The sequence below is a fragment of the Littorina saxatilis genome, linkage group LG11 (genome assembly GCF_037325665.1).
Source record: "Littorina saxatilis isolate snail1 linkage group LG11, US_GU_Lsax_2.0, whole genome shotgun sequence".
NCBI classification, from domain to species: domain Eukaryota; kingdom Metazoa; phylum Mollusca; class Gastropoda; order Littorinimorpha; family Littorinidae; genus Littorina; species Littorina saxatilis.
The window spans coordinates 29,684,207-29,710,468 of NC_090255.1; the positions used below are offsets into that span (position 1 = coordinate 29,684,207).

General features: G+C 40.8%; 1 protein-coding gene across 1 annotated transcript in view; it reads left to right on the forward strand.

The window, feature by feature from the left end:
* LOC138980211 (pumilio homolog 2-like) overlaps positions 1 to 26,217 on the forward strand; it is a 75,886-nt gene extending 49,669 nt beyond the window's left edge. Inside the window, exons 15-21 of the mRNA XM_070353049.1 lie at positions 45 to 177; positions 1,057 to 1,191; positions 1,810 to 2,068; positions 3,667 to 3,804; positions 8,522 to 8,769; positions 10,636 to 10,719; positions 11,471 to 26,217. Coding sequence (XP_070209150.1) covers positions 45 to 177; positions 1,057 to 1,191; positions 1,810 to 2,068; positions 3,667 to 3,804; positions 8,522 to 8,769; positions 10,636 to 10,719; positions 11,471 to 11,714 — 1,241 coding nt within the window. The 3' untranslated portion in view covers positions 11,715 to 26,217. The remainder of the gene's footprint in view (positions 1 to 44; positions 178 to 1,056; positions 1,192 to 1,809; positions 2,069 to 3,666; positions 3,805 to 8,521; positions 8,770 to 10,635; positions 10,720 to 11,470) is intronic.
* Positions 26,218 to 26,262: the final 45 nt, after the last annotated feature.

The following is a 26,262-nucleotide window of genomic DNA, read 5'->3' on the forward strand; positions in this document are numbered from 1 at the left end:
ATATAGCCTCCAAGCGTTGAGTGATTGTCTCTGTGTGTCAACAGATCTGGCCGGCACAGGTCGCCCCTACTCTGCAGCACCAGGGGCAGAGGCCAAGTACCGTGGCAACCTGATTTCTCCAAACGGTCTCTTCGCTCCCAGCAGCTTCTTTCCTACCAGGAACATGGCACCCAGGAGGTCAGCTAGCTTTCTTTTTTCTTTTCATTTTCTGTTTAAAAAAAAATTACATTTAATGTTTAGTCTAGGTTGAACTAAATGTTTTAACATAGAGTGGGAATCAAGACAACGGGCATGGTGTATATGTGTAGATCGATTCCGAGGAAACTACTGGACCGATCTTCATGAAACTTTTCATAAAAATTCTTCCAGATGTTTTGTTCATGTCAGAAATAAGGTCCTATTGAGATATATCTTCTTGGCAGAGATCTAGTAGAATGACTCAACATTTTGTATCCTTAGTGCAGTTTTCGAATGGTTAAATTAGAAAAAAAGACTTCTCGACCAGCCGTATCATAACAGTCTATGTGGTTGAAGCCCTGGCTTGTCCAAAGAGGTGTTCTGAATCTGAATATACATTGTTAAAGCCTAAAAGGCTAGACATACACAGTGGGGGGGGGGGGGGGGGGGGGGGGGGTATATGTGGACAGTTATCTTTAAAGATGCATAAGCCACTGGTTCCCAGGCAGAATGTTTTTCAAGAACAATTGTTTTAGAGGTGCTTCTGTACGAAAGGAGTGGATTGAGCTTGTTAGAGGATTTCCAAAACTCTGATTCCACAAATGTCTGTGCTTTCAGCGCCAGCATGTCCAAAGAGGTGTCAGGCAGGAGTCGCTTGTTAGAGGACTTCCAAAACTCTGATTCCACAAATGTCTGTGCTTTCAGCGCCAGCATGTCCAAAGAGGTGTCAGGCAGGAGTCGCTTGTTCGAGGATTTCCAAAACTCTGATTCCACAAATGTCTGTGCTTTCAGCGCCAGCATGTCCAAAGAGGTGTCAGGCAGGAGTCGCTTGTTAGAGGATTTCCAAAACTCTGATTCCACAAATGTCTGTGCTTTCAGCGCCAGCATGTCCAAAGAGGTGTCAGGCAGGAGTCGCTTGTTAGAGGACTTCCGCAACAACCGCATTCCCAGCCTGCAGCTGAAAGATCTCTTCAACCACGTGGTGGAGTTCTCACAGGACCAGCACGGCTCCAGGTCAGGCAGTCTGCCATAGTTGTTTGTGTGTGTGTGTTTGTGCGTATTTGCATGTGTGTGTGTGTGTGTTTGCTTGTGTGTGTGTTTGCATGTTTGTGTGTGCTTGCTTGTGTGTGCATATGTGTGTGGGTGTTTGCATGTGCGTGTGTTGATGGCGGGTTCTTCGCCTGGGGTTGTAAAAGTATAAGGTCCAGCACATGTTAACTTTGATGCCACAGTCCTAACGCTGCTTTATGATATACTTTGATCTCAGGAATTCTGACCAAGGAGATGATCAATCATGATAGTGAGATCTTTCAAAATAAAAGTGATGTAGTAAAATGGATTAGTGGTGAAATTTGCGAGTTCAAGAGACCGACTCCTGGAATCTGAAAATGACATTAAAGACACAACCATCGACAGCTGAAGAGGAAGAAGTAAATAACATTGACTTCATGATGAATCGGTCACACGACCTGTTGTAATCTTGATCCAGACCTCATCCTTACTGCTAAACTTGTTTTCAACAAACAAAAACTCGTGCACTGTAAAAAAAAATTTACAAAATTGCATAAGACTTCACAAACCTAGTTAAACCTTGTGCACTCTTTTCACTAACGTGCTATTTTTTCCCCACAGATTCATCCAGCAGAAACTGGAGCGGGCATCTCACCAGGAGAAGGCCATGGTGTTCACGGAAATTCTGCAGGCAGCCTACAGTCTCATGACGGATGTCTTCGGCAATTACGTCATCCAGAAGTTCTTCGAGTTCGGCACGCCCGATCAGAAGCAGACATTGGCGCAGAGGGTCAGGGGTCACGTTTTACCGCTTTCCCTCCAGATGTACGGCTGTCGCGTCATACAGAAAGCACTCGAATCCATTCCAGCTGAAATGCAGGCAAGTTGGGGTGTGGTGCTGTTGATATTGAATTTGCAGAAAATGGCTTAATTTTGGGGGGTATTTTTGGGCATGCAAACAGATGCAGTTTACAGGGTTCGTACAGAGTCCTTGAACCCTGGAAAACTCCTTGAAAATTGGAAAACCTTTTCCAGGCCTTGAAAAGTGCTTGAAAATAGAGTTTTGTTAAATAGTCATTGAAAAGTACTTGATTTTTCCAAATTGTTGTCCATACATTTCTTCAGCAGCTTGTCTTATTTAAAAAAAAATGCAACCCCCTTTTTTTTCGTCAAATACAGTACACATTTTGGGAGAATAAAAGATCGAGTGAAAACGAAAGCAGATGAACTATTACTAGTCACCCGTAGTTGCTTCCCTTCCCGGAAGTTGGCAAGGGAAACAACTACGGAATGACTAATACTGTAATAGAAATTCACCAGAAACTTGATGACTTGAAAAACTGAAGGTAAGCTTGGTGCTTTGCATTAATTTGGGGAAAATCATGTCCTTGAAAAGCATTTATTTGGTCCTGGAAATGCCCTTGAAAACTCCTTGAATTGTATCAGCTCCGCCCTGCAGGAACCCTGAGTTTACTTTATCAGCTTGTGTCTATCACACTCGTGCAATTGGGGGGGGGGGGGGGGGGGGGGGGGTATCAGTGCTAAATGAAGAAGAAATATCACCAGTTTTATGACCAGCGGATCAAATTTGCATTTTTATTTCAATTTCATTTTCCCCAATCTAATAATACATCGCTCCAAGAGGTTGGGGTCTCTGCGCAAACTAACATTGCATGGATGCTAATGGCTATTCCTGGAGCTGGAATTCTGACACTTTTATAAGCATTCAGGCTCACAGGTACCAGAAGAATATCTACAGGTCTGAACAAAGGATGCATAATCGTCCGATTGTGTTGTTGGCTTTAGAAATATTTCAGGCAGATTTTTGATAGCCCACGTGCAGTCATGGAAATTTGACTGTGCTTTGCACACAGAACTTCATGTCTTACTGATTGAGAATGATACTGGGGGGGACACATGCAGTCATGGAAATTTGAATGTGCTTTGCACACAGAACTTCATGTCTTACTGATTGAGAATGATACTGGGGGGGGGGGGGGGGGGGGGGACTGCTAGTTAGAGCACATGATTCTCGGGTCACAGGTTGGAGTTAAAGCTTCGACAAACACGGGTCAAATTCACTTCAGTATATATGTCCCATACGAGTGGTGGTGCCCTGGCATATGAAACACCTCGGTCATTCTGCCAGGAGCACGACAACAGCTAAACACATGCACACATCCCATTGGCCACCCTCTACTCTGCTTTGCTGTACCACTTCAATAGTCAACACATATTTCTTCCTTTTTCATCTTTGACCATTTCAAGCCCTGGATAATAAATGTGAAATGTTTGATAATTGTGTGTGTGGGTGGATGATACTTTATTATCGTGCAATGTAATTTTTGTAAACAATGTTGTGCTTTGTGTATGTGTTTTTACAAAATGATTGTACAGCGCTCTGAGCAGGGATTAACCTTGGATACATGCGCTCTAAAAATATGATGTATTATTATTATCATTATTGTTGTGTGCCAGGTGGAGGTAGTGAAGGAGTTGGAGGGCCACGTACTGAAGTGCGTCAAGGACCAGAACGGCAACCACGTGGTGCAGAAGTGCATCGAGTGCGTCGACCCCAAGTTCCTGCAGTTCATCATCGAAAGCTTCAAGGGAAACGTGAGTTGCGCTAGCTTTATATTGTCACAGTATAGAGAGGATCTATACAGTAACACTTCCATTTTGTCATGGAATTTTGGTGTAAGTCGAGTTTTGGCGATTTTAGATGTTTTTGTGCTTTAGTCCAAGTAAATAATTTTAGTCCAAGAAATATTCTCAAGTACAGTTGTCAATACATGGTTAAACAGTCTTTTAGTTTTCTATCCATACCAGCTACAAATATAAACATTATTTCATAATTAAAATAATCTGTTTTGGCCTTCTGAAAAGCTGTCCAGAATGAGTTACTCCAAAATTCCATGACGACGTTGATTTGTGACTTGAGAACTTGCTTTTTCAGATTAATTATTCATAAACCTCCGTAACTTATATTTCTACTTTAACACTTCCACCGGTGGCCCTAAAGAAGACAGCGGAATTTTTGTTACAAGGGGGGGTAATAAGCTAAGCTGATTACTACATTGGGGTGTGCACTACATTGAGGTGTGCACGTTAAAGATCTTTCCTGGCAAAATTGTATAGGCATAGATAAAAATGTCCACCAAAATACCCGTGTGACTTGGGAATAATAGGCCGTGAAAAGTAGGTTATGCGCCGAAATGGCTGCGATCTGCTGGCCGATGTGAATGCGTGATGTATTGTGTAAAAAAATTCCATCTCACACGGCATAAATAAATCCCTGTGCCTTGAATATGCGCGCGATATAAAGTGCATTAAAAAAAAAATTTAAAATTAAAAATCCCTGCGCTTACAACTGTACCCACGGAATACGCACGATATACCGTACTTTCCGGGTTATAAGGCGCGACTTTTTTCCTGGAGTTCGACCCCTGCATCTTGTATAACGAAGCGCCTAATCCGTGTATGAAATACGAAAAAAATCAAAGAGACCGCTTGAGTACCAGTCAAACAACTTGTGATAATGCATGTTTCAGCTACTAGGTACTGCCCTGCCTTTGATCTGGCCGCACACACAGATTTCCACTCTGTTAAACTCGGTCACTGACCGGTCACTGACCCCGATGCAGGAAGTGTTTCCTCTCTCAGATATGACAGGGGAACCACCTCTCATGGCAAAAACTGGGTCATTGACCCCTGGGAAGAAGGTCGTGTCTTTTAACAAGGCCACCCAGCTATCACAATGCCTTTGATCTGGCCGCACACACAGAGCACACATATTTTCACTCAGTTAAAGTCGGTCACTGACCGGTCACTGACCCCGGTGCAGGAAGTGTTTCCTCTCTCAGATATGACAGGGGAACCACCTCTCATGGCCAAAACTGGGCCATTTTGGTGCGCCCTATCGGCCCCCTGCGTCCAATGGGTGACTGGATTACAATTTTTTTGAGTCACTTGAGAAAAAGTGACTCTATGTAATCGGTCAGTGTTAGTCTGTCCGGCCGGCCGGCCGTCCGGCCAGCCGGCCGTCCGTAGACACCACCTTAACGTTGGACTTTTCTCGGAAACTATCAAAGCGATCCGGCTCATATTTTGTTTAGTTGTGACCTCCAATGACCTCTACACTTTAACGATGGTTTCGTTGACCTTTGACCTTTTTCAAGGTCACAGGTCAGCGTCAAAGGAAAAATTAGACATTTTATATCTTTGACAAAGTTCATCGGATGTGATTGAAACTTTGTAGGATTATTCTTTACATCAAAGTATTTACATCTGTAGCCTTTTACGAACGTTATCAGAAAAACAAGGGAGATAACTAGCCTTTTCTGTTCGGCAACACACAACTTAACGTTGGGCTTTTCTCGGAAACTATAAAAGTGACCGGGCTCAAATTTTATGTGAACGTGACTCCCAGTGACCTCTACACTTTGACGTCTGCTTTGGTGACCTTTGACCTTTTTCAAGGTCACAGGTATGTCTTGAAGGAAAAAAATTGAAATATCATATCTCTGAAACTATTCATCGGATTTGATTCAAACTTTATAGGATTATTCTTTACATCAAATTATTTACATCTGTATTGTGTTGTGAATAGCAATTTCTTCCTGTCCATCTGATGCCTCATATAATATTCAGAACTGCGAAAGTGACTCGATCGAGCGTTTGCTCTTCTTGTTTAAAAAGAAGGGGGTGCGTCTTGTATAACGAAGCGCCTTGTCACCCGGAAAGTACGGTAAGCCTCATATTGATTGATTGACTGATTAGGTCAGCAGACCTGTTTACCCTTACGATTTTGGCGTAATTTATTACGATTTTCTGCAAAAAATACGCCATTCCGCTATCCGTGTCAAGACTACGATTTTCATAAATAAAAAATTTTAAAAAAAAAATTTAAAAAAAAAAGTTTTTTTTTTTTTAATCAATTCACATGTTTGGCATTGTTTTTTTCAATGGCAAAATTGGGTGAAAAAGCACAGGACTGACAAGAGATCTGTCTGATGAGACGCTGGAGAGCCTTCTAGTGGTGAAGTCTCGCCCTCCATCATGCGGCAAGCGCAAGTTCAGTAGAGAAGCGCTTGACACACTGAAAAAGGCCTACTACGAGCAAAAGAAAAAGAATCAGTGATGCATGTGCTTTTGATGTGATCTTCTTTGAAATTATGATGACCACAAAAACTGACTGATGTGTTTTGTTTGTGAATGATGGATATATGTGCATGATTGCGTTTCGCAGACACAGTTGTCATGTGCGTTATAATTGGCGACGAATGCTGGATGATTACTATTTTTGTGCCAGGATTACTATTTTTGGGGCTGAGCATTACTCCAAAACACTTATGGGGGTAAACAGGTCTGGGTCAGGGTGGCTTGCTGTACATGCAAAACACTCATCACTGGTGCCACATCTTACAATGTCTGAACTGTTTGATGTTCTTTGTTTCTTTCCCCCGAATCATTCTGGGGTGAACTTGCCACCCCCCGCGGGTTAGGGGGAAGAATTTACCCTATGCTCCCCAGCATGTCGTAAGAGGCGACTAACGGATTCTGTTTCTCCTTTTACCCTTGTTAAGTGTTTCTTGTATAGAATATAGTCAATTTTTGTAAAGATTTTAGTCAAGCAGTATGTAAGAAATGTTAAGTCCTTTGTACTGGAAACTTGCATTCTCCCAGTAAGGTTATATATTGTACTACGATGCAAGCCCCTGGAGCAAATTTTTGATTAGTGCTTTTGTGAACAAGAAACAATTGACAAGTGGCTCTATCCCATCTCCCTCCCCCCTTTCCTCGTCGCGATATAACCTTCGTGGTTGAAAACGACGTTAAACACCAAATAAAGAATAAAGAAAGTGAACTTGCCATTCTTATTGGGCAAAGAGAAGAGTGAAAGGCAGATGTTAAACTTGCCTTTCACTTTTGCAAATGTGCACTAGTATTTCAGATAGTTGTCTGGGGGCCAAAATTGGTGTTGGGATAACCTAACTTTTGTGCAGTGCATGTCAAGGTGACCTTGACACCTACAAGGTCATGGCCAGGTCAAGGTGACCTTGACATGGAGGGGGTCTTAATGCTGAGGTGAAGGTGACCTTTTTCTTCTCTAGGTGTACAGTCTCCCCACACACCTGTGTTACATGTCATGTGGGGAACTAAAACTTTTTGCAGTGTTTGTCAGGGTGACCTTGACACGTAATAGTGATGTCAAGGTGTGCATGTTATGCAGTGTCTGGTCAATACCATAACTTGGTTTTTCCCCCGCGAAAAATATGCCCATTGGAGCTCACTTTTCACGCTGATGCCATGAACACTCCAGTGACCTTTCTCCAGGTGTACAATCTCTCCACACATCCAATCCAACATAGATATTGTAGGTATTTCAACCTTTTTGCAGTGTTTGTCAGGGTGACCTTGACACATAAAGAGTCATAGTGAGCTCAAGGTGACCTTTCTCTTCCCCAGGTGTACTATCTCTCCACACATCCAACATAGATATTGTAGGTATTTCAACCTTTTTGCAGTGTTTGTCAGGGTGACCTTGACACATAAAGAGTCATAGTGAGCTCAAGGTGACCTTTCTCTTCCCCAGGTGTACTATCTCTCCACACATCCAACATAGATATTGTAGGTATTTCAACCTTTTTGCAGTGTTTGTCAGGGTGACCTTGACACATAAAGAGTCATAGTGAGCTCAAGGTGACCTTTCTCTTCCCCAGGTGTACAATCTCTCCACACATCCAACATAGATATTGTAGGTATTTCAACCTTTTTGCAGTGTTTGTCAGGGTGACCTTGACACATAAAGAGTCATTCCCGCAGTGGGGCACTGCGGTTATGAAATTAAAGGCCCCTCCTGTTTTTGGAACCGCAGGAGCTTTCTAGTTTGCTGTTAGGTAGATTTTTGGTTCCTCTTTCCTGTCATGCTCTCTTTTTCTTCATGAATTCTTTTCTTTTTTCTGCCTTCTTGCTCATTCACCTGTATTTTTTCCAAAAATCTCTTCTCTTGCCGCTTGTCTCGCGATTCATGTATAGTTTAATCTGTTAGTGTTCTGATGTAAGTCCAGCAGTAGATAGGTTAAGCCTATTTTAACATACTGGAAACTGGTAATCTTCCAGTAGGTATTAATTTAGTTTTACTAAAGCCTGCTGGGACACAAGTAATGGGTTAGTGCATTTGTAAACAGGAATCGCTTGACAAGTGGCCCCCTTCATCCCCCCCTTCCTCGTCCTGATATGGCTCTGCGTAGTCGGCTGGACGTTAAGCAACAAATAAACAAACAAAAATAAAGAGTCATAGTGAGCTCAAGGTGACCTTTCTCTTCCCCAGGTGTACAATCTCTCCACACATCCTTACGGCTGCCGGGTGATCCAGCGGATCTTGGAGCACTGCAACACGGAGCAGACCAACGGGGTGCTGACAGAGCTTCACGAGCAGACGGAGCGACTGGTGCAGGACCAGTACGGCAACTACGTCATCCAGCACGTCCTGGAGCACGGTCGCCCTGACGACAAGTCGAGGATCGTGGCCTGCATCACCGGCAAGGTGCTGGTCTACAGTCAGCACAAGTTTGCCAGGTGGGTTGTAGGCTTTCATTTTATTTACATTATCCAAATGCTGGGATATTCGGGTCGCTTTCTCCCAGTGGAAAGCTAGCAGCTACACGAGTTGTGCTACCCAGGTGTGTGCGTGTTTAGGTGTAAGCAGCCACCTGCACTTATGGCAGAATGACCGAGGTCTTTCATGTGCCACTGAGGTGACACCGGGCTGGGACATGGATACCATCTCTTGAGTCATGCACAGAGATGTTGGATGATCCTTTCCTCAGTATAGATGATCTAGTCCAGCTTTGGCTTAGTGATTGGTTTCAGGATTAAAAACTTGAAAATGATTTGCTTGCATGGGATTGGATTAGATTTGACAACTCTATTTCTGGAGTTAATGCTCTTTTTGTGCTCCTTGAAAGGGTCTGTCTTGGTCAGTATTGGCGTTAACATCAGATGTGTGTTACAGCAACGTGGTAGAGAAGTGTGTCTCATGATTAAATACTTAATAAAGATTTGCTTGCATGGGATTGGATTCAATAAATAAAATAAATAAATAAATACGAGAATTTATATCGAGCACATATCTCACCACAAGGCGACTCAAGCAGGGTTCGTACAGGTCATGGAAAACCTGGAAAGTCATGGAATTTGATTTATAATTTTCCAGGCCTGGAAAGTCATGGTATTTCAATTCAAGCCATGGAAAGTCATGTAATTTAACAAAACTAAGAAAGAAAAAAAATTAACCTTTAGCACGCCAGCGGCGATTTTTGTCGCCCAGCCATTCTCTCCCCCCCCCCCCCCCCCCCCCCCCTTTGCCAGCCAGTGGCGATTTGCGTCACCAGCACAAGGCTTGTTCGTATGACCAATTTCTCGTTCGTATTTGCATACGAGAATAACGGTATTTTTAACGGCACTTGAGCCAAAGCGAGGCTCACTTCCTTCCGTTATCTCGTCGTGTCGTCTGCGCTGCATTTGAGTCGGTTTCGTCGAAGTTTTCTGCTTTTGTTTTTGCATCGATAAAGTAATTTAGCGCTTTGACAAGCAAGATGGAGGATGATGAGTTTGAGACTTTCTTTCGAGTTGTTTCTTGACAACAAAAAGTATGCGGAATTGGAACGAATTACCGAGGAAGATCTTCGCAATGAACTGTGTATCGCGGTGAAAAAGATGACAGTTTGTCAAGTCACAGTGACGGTTACGAAACGGAATTTACGAAAGTGCAGATGGATACAAACAGTGGTTGGTCCAGTTTAGTGAAATGCAAACATTACCAATAATCTGACTGCGTAGCAAATGCTTGACTTGCTTGTCGAAGAGACACTGACTCAAATTCAGTGCAAAGCAAGCCAGTGTCAAAACTGGCAGTAACAAGACGTAAAAAGTGTGCGTGTTCGGAAATGGCGACCTGTGGATCTAGTCATGGAAAATGTTATTGAGGCTCATGGAAAGTCATGGAAAAGTCATGGAATTTTGTTTCTGAAAACCAGTGGGGACCCTGCTCAAGGCGCACAGTACGAAATATGAGAGAGCCCTGAAATGCAGCCGCTCGGCGCAGAAGGGACAGCACTCTATATTTCGGGGGAAGCATGCTGGATATTTTCGTGTTTCTATAACCCACCAAACTCTGACATGGATTACAGGATCTTTTCCGTGCGCACTTGGTCTTGTGCTTGCGTGTACACACGAAGGGGGTTAAGTCACTAGCAGGTCTGCACATACGGAAAAATCTCCACTTTTAACCCACCAGGCGGCAGCGACCGGGATTCGAACACACGACCTTCCGATTAGGACAACTCTATTTCTGGAGTTAATGCTCTTTTTTGTACTCTTTTAAGGGGTATATATGGTTCTTTTGGTTGGTATTGTCATTAACTTGAGACCTGTGTGTTGCAGCAACGTGGTAGAGAAGTGCGTGTCACACTCCAGTCGGCAGGAGAAAGCAATGCTGATCGAGGAAGTTCTACAAATGAACGACGGGTGAGTCTCTTTATCTCTGGTTCTTGATACTAATGATGATAATGATAATGAGAGCTTAGTTCTTGACTGAAATTCATGTGTTCTGGAAGGGTAGACAAGATCTGTAAAGAACTATCAGAGTTTTTATTGGCTGTGAGTGTTGCGGCCGTGTGAAACATTGAGGCAAGTATCAGTGCTGATATGTAGACTTCAGTGATAATGACATCACATCGATCGACCGGCACGGTTGGCCTAGTGGTAAGGCGTCCGCCCCGTGATCGGGAGGTCGTGGGTTCAAACCCCGGCCGGGTCATACCTAAGACTTTAAAATTGGCAATCTAGTGGCTGCTCTGCCTGGCGTCTGGCATTATGGGGTTAGTGCTAGAACTGGTTGGTCCGGTGTCAGAATAATGTGACTGGGTGAGACATGAAGCCTGTGCTGCGACTTCTGTCTTGTGTGTGGCGCACTTTATATGTCAAAGCAGCACCGCCTTGATATGGCCCTTCGTGGTCGGCTGGGCGTTAAGCAAACAAACAAACATCACATCGAAAAATGAGCTCCAATGAGTATATTTCTACACTCAAAAAAGTATATGAAGCTAACACTGCATAACATGCACATCAGAACTCGTTATTCAATGTGATGCAATTTCTTGTATTTCATTGTATTTCTTGATGACTAAAACCCTTCTCTCTTTCTCTCTCTCTGTTCAATGTGATGCAATTGTGTTTCTTGATGACTAAACCTCGTGTCCTCACTCTTTTTGGACAGGCACCACAGCGCCCTGTACACCATGATGAAGGACCAGTTTGCCAACTACGTGGTGCAGAAGATGATCGACGTGGCCGAACCCCAGCAGCGCAAGATGCTCATGTACAAGATCCGGCCTCACATGGCTACACTGCGCAAGTACACCTATGGCAAGCACATCCTGGCCAAGCTCGAGAAGTTCTTCATGAAGACCTCACCCGAGATGCAGAACATGGCCATGACTCCCAACGGAGCGTTGCAGTAGGGTTGGGTAGTGCTGAAGATTTCAAGATTCTGAACATTGCTGAGGCGCCTATGGACTGTTGCAGCGCCTATGGACTGTTGCAGTAGGGTTGGGGAGTCCTCTTTGGGGAGTGCTGAGGATTTTAAGATTCTGAACATTGCTGAGGCGCGCGCGTATGGAGCATTGCGGTAGCCTCAGAAACTCCCGTGTGGAGTGCTGAAGATAAAAGATTTGTAAAATTGCCGTGATTCACCTGCAGAGTGCTCAAGTAGCGAAACGGAGTCTGCAGATTTGTGTCAAACAATTCTGAACATTGTTGGGACTTGCTTACAGAGCGTTGCAGTACTAACACCAAGTCCTCTGGGGGGAGTGCTGAAAACATGACTCCCAACGTCGCTGGGACTCGCTAATGGAGAAAAGAGTCCTTCTACAGAGGAGCGTTCCAATAGAAGCTCTGTGGCAGATTATCGGACACGTGCAGAATACAGGTCCATACTTTAAGCAGAGCGTCCCCATGTTACTGTCGTTCCCTGGTACGACCGATCATGTGAGAAAGAGAGTTGAACTGTTAGGCTTGCAAAAGTAGGTCTACTTGAGAAATCTTGCACACAAAACTTGGTTGTTTTCAATCCAAGGGCTCCAGAAATGCCCAGTAAAGATCTCGCAGAGGCGCTGTAACTACTGTCATTTATCAAGACCTCAGCGTTCGTGATGGAGCACAAAGCTACGTTCCACTAATGGTGATGGTTCCAGAAAAGGCTGAGTGAAACACCAGCCCTTGCTGCTACAGAGTACCCCAGGCAGATTTTTCAAGAAAAGCTGAGAGGGATGACATTGTCCTGCAGCTATCGTTTTCCATCGCTCCAGGCGCCCGTCAAGGTTACCCCCAGGCCGTGGGTTTTTTTCTTCAGAAAAGCTGTGTTTGGCTGTTTAGGCCGATTGTTCAGACCTTGTTGCCAGAGCACTTCATCCCTCGAATAATCCTGAAGAAACAGCACACACAGAACAAGGGCTGGGACGCTGCAGTCAGCAAGGGTCGCGGGGGGAAAATGTCTGTTGCTTGTAGGATTTTTTATTCCTTAATATTTTTTCCCTCAAGTTCTCTTTACAAGAATGTCGATTTGCTCTGTAACTTTTCAGTTCAGTTTGACACTCTTCTTTTTATGTAGTATTGCTCCCGATTTTGGATGAAGAGTTTGATGTCAAGTTTCATGCAGTACAGAACGTTGTCCATCTAGTCCCAAGTCATGTTTTTTCAAATTTCTTCAAGCATTTTGTGTTGTTTCTCCTATGAGCAGTTGTTTTTTGATGTTACTGTTTCATTTTTTAACTTCTGTTTGCTTACTGCTTTCGCTTGGAAATATTGCTTCACAAAAGACAAGTGAACCCAGTTGCTAAATTGTAACTTCTCAGCCTGGTGCCTGTCTTTATGAGAGTAAATCATTCTTGAAAATAGTAAATTTTGAGTGAAGAAAACAGTGTTGAAAATGCGCATCCAACTGTTTGTCAAAGTTTGCTGTTTACTTCTGATTCTAAATGACAGACACGATGGAAAACTGAAACTGAAAACAGTGGAAGTTTTAAAAAAGGAAAATCGTAAGTCGTGTATGTCTGGGCAGAATGAAATTGTTTACTTATCAGTTTGTAGAGCTGTAAATGCAGAATTATAAAAAGTCCATCATGAAATTCATTTGTAAATAAAAAAAATCTGCTCGTCCAGTGTTTTTTTCAAGTAGCACCTACATTTGAAGGTACATTTGAGCATTTGCGCTGTTATAGTAAAAATAAAAGAGGTGGTTTTAGCCTGCTCAGGCAAATTTTAAAACATGCTACACACAGGTCTGGAACCTTATGCAAAGAAAAATCAACAAAAGTGAACGAAGGGAAAATGACCAAATTTCACTGATAAGATATGATTAAAGAGGGACGCTTGGTAGGATGGAAATTGTTTTGAAATGCAGCAGGATTTTGCTTTCTGTGAAAATACTGACGGTTTTTCTCTTCTTTTTCTTTTTTTTAATATTTTTCATCATAAATCTTGGTGTGTTATTAAGATTGCAAAAAGCTCTGTGTGTGTGTGCATGCTGAAATGTGTCATGTGAGTGGAGTGAATTTTGAGTTAGTGTGAAAATACTTTCCTCTCTCCAATTGGTTGTTTTAAGTTGTTGAATGTACACTTCTTATTGTCGATTTCCATTTTGCATTGTAAAAAAACCAGAATCTTCCTTTTTGAATGTATATTTGATGATCTTGCATTGTTACGAGGGGCCATAGCTGTTTTGTTTTATGTAGCCATGTACATAGGAATGGTGTTGAAATTCACATCAGCAAAATGACGTTAGCTTTTCACTCTAATCATGGAGTAAGGTGTAGGAGGAACCTCGCATCCAGAAATGATTTTTTGAGGGTGAAGTTTCTGGAATCAGGAGCTATTATTTTCATTGACGTATCCCAGATATTTGTCGCTTTTCACTGGGCGTATTCTTTGCTCTTTTTTTTGTGTTGAAGTGAATTTTGATCTGTGTGCAGTCAGGTATGTACAGTATATATTATAAATGTTTTGCTGTGTAGTGGGTGGGCATTGTTCTGGTGTAGCTGTGTGTTTAAACTGAATAATGAAGTTGTACTGTTTTTGTGTGACCTTTTCATGTTGAAGGGCCCAAAAAGCCTTGACTGTTTTAGTTTTTTTTTTATCTGTGTTTTTGATACCATTACTTTTCATGATTTTCATTCTGCCCCCGCGGGTTAGGGGGAAGAATTTACCCGATGCTCCCCAGCATGTCGTAAGAGGCGACTAACGGATTCTGTTTCTCTTTTTACCCTTGTTAAGTGTTTCTTGTATAGAATATAGTCAATTTTTGTAAAGATTTTAGTCAAGCAGTATGTAAGAAATGAGCTTTTGTGAACAAGAAACAATTAACAAGTGGCTCTATCCCATCTCCCCCCTTTCCCCGTCGCGATATAACCCTTCGTGGTTGAAAACGACGTTAAACAAGTCCTTTGTACTGGAAACTTGCATTCTCCCAGTAAGGTAATATATTGTACTACGTTGCAAGCCCCTGGAGCAAATTTTTGATTAGTGCTTTTGTGAACAAGAAACACTTAACAAGTGGCTCTATCCCATCTCCCCCCTTTCCCCGTCGCGATATAACCTTCGTTACAACACCAAATAAAGAATACCTGCAGAAAAGTGTGCAAGCGCTGTATCATTTTTTCATGTTCACTTTAGTCTCCAAACTGGTGTGTGCAGGTATTTTTTAGGATTGTTGTTGTCTCATGATGTGTGGTGCCCCGTCTTTGTGTACTCGTGTAATGAGGGTCATTCAAGATTTTTCTCCAATGTCTGTGTGCTCAGAAAATGTGCCTGTCACTTTGGCTGGTTTGCAAAGCAGTCTTAATTTTGTGTGTGTTTATGTTTTGACCTTTCTTGTCTTCCTTCTCTGCCCCTGTCAAGTGTGAGTGCTGTTGAAGTTTGAATCTTTGTCAGTATTGTCGCTTTGTCTAAAGATGTCGGTATTGATGCACTCTGCTGCTTATATTGGAGGCGTGGTTTTGGACCCTTGCGTTTGACCGCTTTGCTTTCTCGCTCTGTTTCAATTCAGAGTTGACCCGGGATAGGATTTGTACTTTGATCCGCGCAAATATGTGGGTTTTTGTTCTGCCAATCTAAAACATGAAATAGCCCATTTTGATGTCTGCAGTACTGTATTGAAGTATCCCAGCTTCGTTGGGGCTTCCCAGTGAGCTTTTCCATGTTCATCGCTGATTAAAGTTTTGGCGGCTTATGTTTGGCCGTTGTGCTTTTTGGTGGGGTGTGTTCCTTTTGCTGCTGCAGCATGGCTGGCGGTATACAAATACGATTTCTGAGTCGTGGAGTATTTGTGTGCTCGGGACAATCTCTGGGTTTGTTTGGATCAATGGTTCGTGTGTATCGGACAGTGTCGGTTTTTCAAGTTGACGTTACGGCCTGCATTGCCAAGTCTGTTATTTGGGCCACCAGGACTGAGGGGCACGAACTGAAAGTGGGTGCGACCCGAACTGAAAGTGGGTGCGACCCAAACAGGAGATAACAAACCGCAGGGTCTGATTCCTTGAAATGACAACAAATCTCAATTTTAACCAATCCAACACCGCAGTTTTCTCTCTCCCATTTGGGTGGCACCCACTTTCGGTTCGTGCATCTCAGCCCAGCACCCTGGCCTGTCTGCACCACCCCCACCCCCACACTGTCAACTTCTGGACTCCTTTGCCCTGTTCTTTGATGTTCTATTTGCAACATGAACTAGCAACATTTTCCTTGTGAAATCGAATTGGGACTAATGTGGTCCTTGTAATTGGTTGTCCTGGCTTTAGTTGAAGAAATTGCTACAAGAAGTTGCAACTTGTTACTGCTTAAAACAGTGTTGGGCCTTTTGAGGATGTCTTACCGGACAAACAATTTCCTGCAAATGTACCCCTTTAATTTGTTTTGTGGGTCTGTGTGGCTAAAGTGGACTTCTGGGCTTCTGTGAAAACAAAGCACGTGGTTCGCTGTTATGTATTAAATTACATATTCTTACGCTGAATCACATATAAGCATTGACACAGTTAGAGATGCTACAGGTCTGAAAATATTTCACAGCATATTGGAGGTTTTGCTCTTTGCATACAGGGTTGTGACTTCTTTGTGTTTGATCCATCATCTTTGTACCTCCCGCGGGACCCCCCGCGGGTTAGGGGGAAGAATTTACCCGATGCTCCCCAGCATGTCGTAAGAGGCGACTAACGGATTCTGTTTCTCTTTTTACCCTTGTTAAATGTTTCTTGTATAGAATATACTAATATAGTCAATGTTTGTAAAGATTTTAGTCAAGCAGTATGTAAGAAATGTTAAGTCCTTTGTACTGGAAACTTGCATTCTTCCAGTAAGGTCATATATTGTACTACGTTGCAAGCCCCTGAAGCAATTTTTTGATTAGTGCTTTTGTGAACAAGAAACAATTAACAAGTGGCTCTATTCCATCCCCTTTCCCCGTCGCGATATAACCTTGAACGGTTGAAAACGACGTTAAACACCAAATAAAGAAAGTAAAGAAAGAATCTATCTTCTTTGTGAGTGTCAGCTGTGTTGGTAGGCTGTGTTACTGCTACTGATCATTGACGGATTTGGTGTTGTGTTGAGTGTTGTGTTCACGTTGGCTTAGATGGTACAACTGCTGTGGTTCCATTTGTGTATTACTGTATTAATTAATTAGCCTGCTCTGTGCCTTTGTCGTGCGCTTTTGTCATGGATCAGGTGGTTTATTATGTGTGTGAGATGTGTGTTTCTTGATATTGTATGGCATCTAAAGATGTCATTTCTATTTTGCTCTCTCTCTCTCTCTCCCCAACAATGCTTTGAAAATTATGGGTGTTTCTGGAAGTTCAAAGTGATTTGACTTGTAAAATTATACATTTGTATTTGTAGTAATTTCTTTTCAAGTTGTGAGTATGTATTAATTGTGCATGTTTTGTGTGCCGTGAATTGTCCAAGGGGGAAACCCTTACTTAGTAAGGGGAGGCTACCCACAGGGTTACTGTTTTATTTGTACTGACCAATGTCATGTTTTCACTTACTCCTACTTTTTGTCATGATTCCTCATCACATTCAAATTATGAATAATGTAAAAAGACATGCACAGTTATAGCGCCATGAATATCAAATACTTCAGAGTTTTGTGAATAATTATGAAACAGCATTGACTGTAAATTTAAAAGCTGACCAAGCTATGTGAAATCATAACGCTTGTACAGTTATCGATGTCTTCACCTGTACAGAAACTGTGTTAGCACTAGAACGTATTGGTGCTGTAGAGAAAAAAATATTTCATTCACACAAGTGTTTATCTTGTCCAAAGTGGATCCAACACCTGGATCTCATGTGCAGTAATTTAGCCTCGGTGCAAATACTTTTGACTGAAAATGTTGTAGAAAATGACAGTTATTTCTGGACATATTTTGTGACACATATTGTTATTTGGTCTTGTGAAGTGTATAGCTTTTGGAGTGAGTTATGATTTAGATTACCCCGGTAAATTTCATTGAAAATACCATTATATTGCTAGCGACCAGCCCTTCAGGGAGAATCAAAAATAGGTTCTGAATTTTGGTTATTTTTATGCATCGCACGTTTGGAAGCAGAACATGTGAATTTTTCGCCACAAGGAAGTTGCCGTGGCATCACATCTTGATTATACGATTCATGTTGTGGTAATGTGGTATCATTTTTTTTATTCATTTCTTTTCCCAAAATGACTTGAGTTAATTGTGAACTTTTTGGTGGTAAAGGCTCTCATAGAAGCTCCTTTGTAAATTGAATTGTTAGTCTGCATTCCTTTGGTGGTCATTTCTTTTGTGTGTCAGGTTTTTCATTTCTTCGGATACAGTTTTGTGCATGTCATAAACCTCAATTCGTCATTAAAGCTGGTTTGTACAGAAACACTGAAAAACAGAGAGCATCCGCCATTGGTTGTGGGGGTGTCTTTTCATCTGAGGTAAAAATTTGTAAAAAGATCATCATTTTGCGTCTTCAAAAAACAATTCACTGCCTATGCAAGACAGGTGCATACTTACCTTTAAGTTGTAAATACACACAGAAAATCAAGTTCGGCTGGAAAAGCTTCTTTTTTTTTTTTTTTAGCCGCTTGAAAAGGTTGTATAAAATTTTGACAAAATCATGTGTACATAGGACTAGCATGAAAATAGGTCTTGTATTTTGATAACTGCACCAGGCAATCAGTTGAACAGGTTATTTTTGTATACCATGCCGTAAACATGAGAACTGTGTAGATTTCGTTTCCACGTGAGAATTGTGTACAATCGCTAAAGGCCTGAATTAGACTGGCCTTCAGCGGCAAAGTGTTTTAACTATCACATGGTACTACTACTCCTTTCTAGTGTTTTTGTTTTTTTAGTTGTTTTTTTGCGGACGGAGTTGTTATCTGACAATTTACTCCGTTAACAGAAATGAACCAAGTGTGCTTGCATGAGGGTCAGGCGAAAAAATAAGGAGGCAAGAGCTGTTCTAGCTGGCATGCCTGCAATTGTGTGGCCCTCTCTCTCTCAGATCAGTGCTACCCTGTTCCATTGCAAAGGGGATCCTTAGGAAATGTGAAATGAGGAAAAAATGCTGGGGATTTTCTTTTTGTTTTATCATTGATTAACCCATTCATTCTTTTCTGAAACAGGCCAGCTGTCGAAGGCTTCAGTTTGAAATGGCTGCGCAAATCCCTTTATGCGAGTAAAGTTGGGTGGTTCTTTGAGGTGTTTTATGGTAACTGCATTAATCATTTTCAATTTCCTTGGAAAATGCTTGAATCAAGCAGTCGGTGTGCACAAGAAATGTATGTACATAGCACAATTTTGGTCTCTCCCTGTTTGCAACTTTTTTTCCTTAAACACTTTCATGTTTATAACGATGTGTACGTGCAACTTTTTTTCCTTTAACACTTTCATCTTTATTATGATGTATACGCTCATATTTTCAAATTGTATTCCAAGGGTAGTCCGTGGATCTTTGAATTCTACTGATCTTTGATATTTGGCGGAGGAGTGATGATTTCCTTGACATGATTTGTCTGAAGGTGGGGCGGGCTCACTTTTCTAGCTGGCTTTTTCAATCACGGTAGTAATGAGCAGAAAGAAAAAATAAATAAAAATAACAGACTGCCAACGTTCCAAAATTCAGAATAAAAAAAAACAAGAAAGCTACCTTTCTTGTTTTTTTTATTCTGAGCAGAAAGATAGTATTAACAACAGTTTGCTGGCACGAGATTTTTCCTTAGATTAGTAGACTACGGGCATTTAAAAAAACAAACTCCAGAGGTGATTCGTGACATCCAAAAATCATGTTTGTATAACTTGGAGAAGAAAAAAAATTCTGGGATGTGTTTTTTGTTTGTACAGTTGCATGATTTCATGCCTGCTTTGTTAAAGTTTTTCGTCTTTAAGAAAATACCACAGAAGCTTTTAGTGGTGAAAAATGCCCATTCACCTGTAACTGTAGCTAAAAGTAACAAACTTACATGAGTATGTATAGGGCATGTAAAAGGCATATTTGGCTGAAGTAAATCAACTCCATTTTTTTCTGAATTTTTGCTGCCAGTCTGTCATAGATTGGCATTCAAAACCTAGAACAAGATAACTTTTCCCTTGAACTAGGTACCATTTAGGAAAGTAGGAAAGTGGGTCTTAACTTGTTGCCAAGGGGAAAGAGAGAGAAATTCTCTAAAAACTTTCAATGTCAGTGTGTTTAAAGTGAAGCTGACTACATCTGTAAAAAGGCCTCCACCCCCTTTGACCATGTAGAAGATGTATGGAGAGCGTTTGTTATCATGATGTATTCTATTGGTGTGTCTTTTATCTCGCCCCAATGGGTTTTTTGTATGCGGTGGTGAAGGGGTTGTTTCTAACAACATGCGGAACGCTCGCAGGAATTCATGATAAAGAGAGAAAGCTGTTTTGATTGACGACAAAATAGGTTGTGCTTTGTGAAGCATTTTCACTTGGGAATATTATACGTTAATTGGATCTGTGATCCAAACATGGCTTTTGGTCAATCGAGATGGAAGTTTATTCCACAAGCCCGTAGGGCGAGTGGAATAGACTGCCATCGAGATTGACCAAATTATGTTTGGATCACAGATCCAATTAACATATATCTCGACATTCACTGGTCTTAGGGTTTTCGTTTTCAAAGAAGAAAGAAACTTGCTTGAACACGGACCCCTTCTCCGAGCAAAATCAACAAACCTAATCACTCGCATTCCACCTCAAGGTCTCGGCCAACCAAGACTATGGTATACTCGTAACAAAGCCGCCGAATGGTACCGTAAACCAAGAATAGTGACGTAAGAGAATAGAATGTCGTCTTTTGATTTGGAACGTGACGTGTTTCAGAACTTCTTCTGGACAACTCGGATGGTCTTCTGCGTAGTGGTTGGCACGAGATTCTTTTTCTTCGACAGTTCATTCTCCGATACTGTAGCAAAACGTTTCATATTTTTTTCACTTTTGAGTATGCGGACTGAACTTGACCGCTAAAAAGTAGTCCTTTCGGAATCATTACGCCGAGTCTGAACATGAGGTCTGAACATTGTTTTTAGGCAGGATCTAGGTGAAAGCGAGGCTGTTCTTATCTCTGTATACAGTCGAGAGAGAGAGAAATACATGTCGAGACAGTGGTTCCTTTTTTGAACACAAAAGTTACGCTGAAAAATTGTCACTTTTGGTTCTCGTTTGAAAACTATCGGTAAGAACTTGACACACAGCGAATCTAACAAATTCACAGTATTGTTCAGGTTACACAGATATAAACTGGAATTTCGTTCTCGTTTGAAAACTATCGGTAAGAACTTAACACACAGCGAATCTAACAAATTCACAGTATTGTTCAGGTTTCACAGATATGAACTAGAATTTACCTGCTTATTCCTGTCATCTGCATGATAATCATTCTTCTTGTTCTGTTTAACAAACTGGTGCTGAAATGAATTCAAGTTTTCAGGTTTTGTGGTATTCGTGTCAGAGACAGCTTTTCTCTATTTATCAGGGTTTCTTGTGAAAGCGTTTCTCGCCTGAAAATGATAACATTCTTCCATGTAACATACAAGTGTGTACCAAATCTTGCGGTTGCTGTTGTATGCATTAGTTTTGTGGTAGTGGGTTAGTGTGGTTGTATCGTAGTCATGCTGACATTTACACATACTGCAACATTTCCCCCAAATAGCTTGTGTTCTCTTATGGCAACTCTTTGGTTTGTTTGCGTTTATTTTTCACCTCTTGATTGAGATGGGTTTGCGAGGTTTGTACAGAACTGGTCAATTTGCTGTGGTTGTAATTTTTGCCGGGGTGTGATTCCCCCTATTTGGTTTGGCTTTGATTTGGCGAGATTGTGCCCGTCATAGTGACGTGTTTTTCTTTGAATCATTTTCTTAAATTTGTTGCTGTTTGGCATGCTTTTTGGTGTATAATTTTTGATTTTTGTTTTTCTCGTTTGGGAAAATGCAGCTTGCCTATAGACATTTTATATTCTTCATGTGCATGTACATCTCTGGTGTCTGTGTTGTGTGTCCATTCATCTCATCTCTCGACCGATCTTCTGTCTTGTGAAAATTAACAGTAAATGTTATTAGGCAGAAGTTTTGAGTTTGTGTAGCTGTCATTCCATATCACACACAGTTTAAGAAAGTTCTATTGTAAATTGTTTAAAATACAAAAAAGCCTTTACAGCATCAAAGCAGAAAAGGTGACAGAAAATAAGGTGAAATCCGTGTTGAACTTTAGAACTGTGATGCACTTCAATTGGGGAGGAAGTAACACGTGTACAGGAACAAAACATCCAGTTTCTGTACATTGATAAGAATGCAATCATTTTCTCACATTTTGCACTTCTGTGGAATGTTTTAATTTTGTGTGTGTGAGCTGACATATTTCAGCATATTTGCATCATTGTTGTGCATACAAAGTGTTCATATGTAGTCAGGACTTGGTGTTTACCTGGGCTCTAGCTAGATTTTAAGTGACTTGGTTTTTGTTGTATGTTGTGCTAAAGTTTTGATGTTATAAAAACAATCCATACAAATTGTAAATCTAGTGTAAATTGGCATACTATATTTTTCCATTGTAAAGTCAAAATGGTTTGTACTTATTGTTTTTCCTTCCTCAGAAATACTGTACAAAGTAAATAGTCTAATCCAAAAAGTGTACAGAGAAAGAAGTGTAATCATGAAGTGATTCGACTTTTTATTTTTTATACGCCCACCCCCCCAAAAAACGTGCAGTGAATATATTCCATGTAACAGATCAGTCATTTGTGCATAAAACTCATAAGAGTCCAGCCGTATTGTGTAAGCAAACACTGCCTGTAAATCAGTGTAAATTATCATCAGGTCTGTACCAACCGCTCTGTGTATAGAAGGAAACAAAACCGCAAAAAGGTGAAGTATATAGTCATTAGAAAATGTCTAGCTAATGTTATCAGTCAGACTGTCTTTTTTTTTCTGTTTTTTTTTTTAAGCATGAGATTCTGTATCAGAGTTTATGTACATTTTGAACGAGTTGTATAAATTTTCCGTTTTTTAAACCATGGGTCCAGAAAACATTTTGTACAAAGTAAACACGGAGGATGGATCTGTCAGCAAATGTTTCCGTCTTCCTCGGCGTCAAAGTTCAACTCCATTACTTTTTTTTCTCTCCCCGTTCGTCATGTGTACAGTTTGGACACAACAGCCATTATGTAAAGACAAAGTTGAAAATCATCAAAACGCTATCAGTTGTACAGTACCACAGGAGTCGTCAAGTAAAAAAGAAAGATCAGGTCTCATCATTGTATGCCTAATTCTCTGGTCCCACACAGTTGTAGCACAAATCATGTGCATCTCAGCCTTGTCAAGAAAGGGTGTCGTGTGAGACTGAGAGAAAAGTGTAAATGAGGTGTACAGGACAAGAGTTGTATAAGCGAGAAGAGAGGTGACTGAGAGTGACAGTTTTGAAAGTAGACTCGATTCCAGAGACCGAGAGAAAAGTGTAAATGAGGTGTACAGGTCAACAGTTGTATAAGCGAGAAGAGAGGTGACTGAGAGTGACAGTTTTGAAAGTAGACTCGATTCCAGAGAAAAAGGAAGGCTGAAGGACGAAAGGAAAGAGCGAATGAGCAGTGAAAGAAAAGAGAGCGAAAGATGTGCATGAGAGAGTAAATGCCACCTCAGTGTGTTGGTGTGATCATCTAACGTGGTCTCTACAGTATTGTCATAGCAAATCTCACCATTGTAAATCATGTTTATGCGAAGCTACTAGTATTGTGATGGTGACTGGCTTCAAAGTCCAGTCTCATGTAAGTTTTGTCCCCTTTCCTACATTCTACAGATGTGAATAGTCCTATCTTGAAGTGTTAATGAAATCAAAGCAAGTTTTGTTTGTGGTGTATTTAGCTGTCATCAAGTTTTGCACTGTCGCCCTGCTGTGAATTGATACTAAGTATGTACCTTGTCAAAGACCAGAAGTCAGTGTACAAAGGTCATTGCCTATCTCTGCAATTGTGTAAACTAATCTCACATTTGTATATTGTGTCGCAAAACATTGTGGAAGCCAAATTTGTTTTCTCTCTGCCCTTTCCACGACTAACTTGACTCAAAGGTGGCTTTGGTGAATTTTGTGCACACTTGGAATCTGCTGTAGACTTTGTCCCACCCCATTCCCTCCATACTAATGTCGTTGTCTAATCTCTATAAATAATGCAAAATGAAATCATTGTCTCAAAAACGATTGGTGAGAATATGGGGTGAAAAAAATACCCTTGTCGTTTGTCAATGGATGTGCTTTGTGTACAAAGTCGAATGAAGATTTTTTTTCCCCGTCTTGAAGAGATTCAGTTTTTGTGTGTGTATAGTTCATGGTCACTCAGAGTACTGCAGTCCTAAAAATGAGTTTGTACATTTGAATTCAAATATGCAGAAGATTTATGTGGCAACGGACGAAGAGCCCTTTCTCAAAATACTTAGTCTGAAAAGAACATTCTGTGCATAGAAAATAAAACCGGTTGTGCAAATATACATGATACAGGAAGGCATCGGAAGAAAACTGAAGTCTAAACTTTTTTATCTTGGTAATTTTAGTTTTTGCAGAATTTGTTTTCCCTGAATGAAGGATAACACATTGCACGAATCATGCTTCTGATTATGACTAACATTTGGATGGACTCTTTTTAACCAATGTGGTCAAATGAAGATTGTGCTTTTTAGGTCTGCCATTGAAATAAATGGAGAAGGAATCCAAATCTTGGTTGACCCCGTGTTTCCACTTTTTAAGAATTTGTTTTTTACGTTTGATTGATTTGTTTTTAATAGCTCTTTTAGAACTGAGAGTAAGCATCATAATGTCAAGCAGTAAATAAAAAAATAAAAAGAGGTTTTGTTTGAATTAATTAGGTTTTGAATTTCAAGGCAAGGATAAGTTGCCACGACCCAAAATACTTCTAGTCAGAGAGATGGATTTTTTTTCTCCCTCAAACCGTGACAGATTTTGCATTTTGAAAATAGTTTTAACTGAATAAAGAAGAGAGTTTTGTGGAGCTGCATGGGTTAGAAAACAGATTATGGCTTCAAGCCTTCGACTTGTTCTGCTTGCACAGCTAAGCAGCTTCCTACAGCTTTGTGTCGTACGTTCTGTGCTATCACCTCACGTTTGTGTTTTTTCCATTTTTTCTCAGATTTGTCCGGATGTACATGTATATACAAGTATAATCATCAACATCGCCTTCCTTTCGTCCTGTTTTCTTTCTTTTTGAGAAACATTTTATTTTGTATATTGTGTCATGCAACATGGATGTGTGTGCACCCTTTGACCAACTGTGGCTGTTGCACATTTTTGGATCTTTTGTGCCGGAGGAAGTAAGAATATGAAGTTTTTGTGCAGATTGTAGTGTATAATTCCAGGGAAAATGGGAAGTTAAAACGAAAGTTTTTGTAACATGTGTACCAAGACATTAGAAATGCTAGATGTTATTACAAAAATTGTTATATGGAAATGGCAATTCTCCAACTCTGTTGAATTGCAAGTGGTTGAACAAAATTAATTGGAATACTTGTTCAACACAAAGTAAAACAAAATAGTAAGTAGTGTTTTTTTTCCTTCTGCAGGACATATGGATTTTCCTTTTTGTTCACAGATTGGGGAGGTTCTCGGAGATGGAATATATCAGTTCACGCTTCCTCTCAGTGACTTACTGGATAGGTAATATATTGTACTACGTTGCAAGCCCCTGGAGCAATTTTTTGATTAATGCTTTTGTGAACAAGAAACAATTAACAAGTGGCTCTATCCCATCTCCTTCGTGGTTGAAAACGACGTTAAACACCAAATAAAGAAAGAAAGACTCGCTAGATGTGAAAATGTGCATCACCTACATATGATCAGTTGGTGTTTTTCCCTTTTTTGTTGGTCGCAAACTCAAGAAACGGCAAAGTTTGTGAAGACTGGCGATACAGCCTGTCTTGCTTTTTAACAAACAAAAACTTGATGGATTTTACCTTCAGTTAGCTTTTTCATGTTCTTTTAAGAATGATGCGATATCTTTTTAAGGCACACTTCTGTACTGTCCATGTGTGCATTGGAGACATTTGCTTGTTTCATTTTTGTATGTTGTAAGTAAAGTGTAAAAATTAGTACGATATCCAATAGTGGTGTGGAATTTACAGTTGTATATCAACTGAGTGGTTCTTCTCTTCTTTATTTCCTTTTTAGGCAGGAATTGTGACATCAATTTGACGGATAAACAGATTGACCAAGGTGTCGTTTTCTTTGTTTTAGACAAGACAGATTGTGCCGTCTGGGCTTCACGAACTTGACTGCGTCTTGATTTGTTGACACTGAAACAATTAATCTGGTGTGCTTTTTATTTCCTTTATATTCCAAGTAGCTTTTGTTCTATATTTTAGCTGTATATTTGGATATAAATGTATAAAACAATGTTTTTTCTAGTGAAGAATAAAAAAAAAATGCAAAGAAATGCAGAGTTTTGGAGTTAATGATAGTGTGTATCTGCGAGTGAATG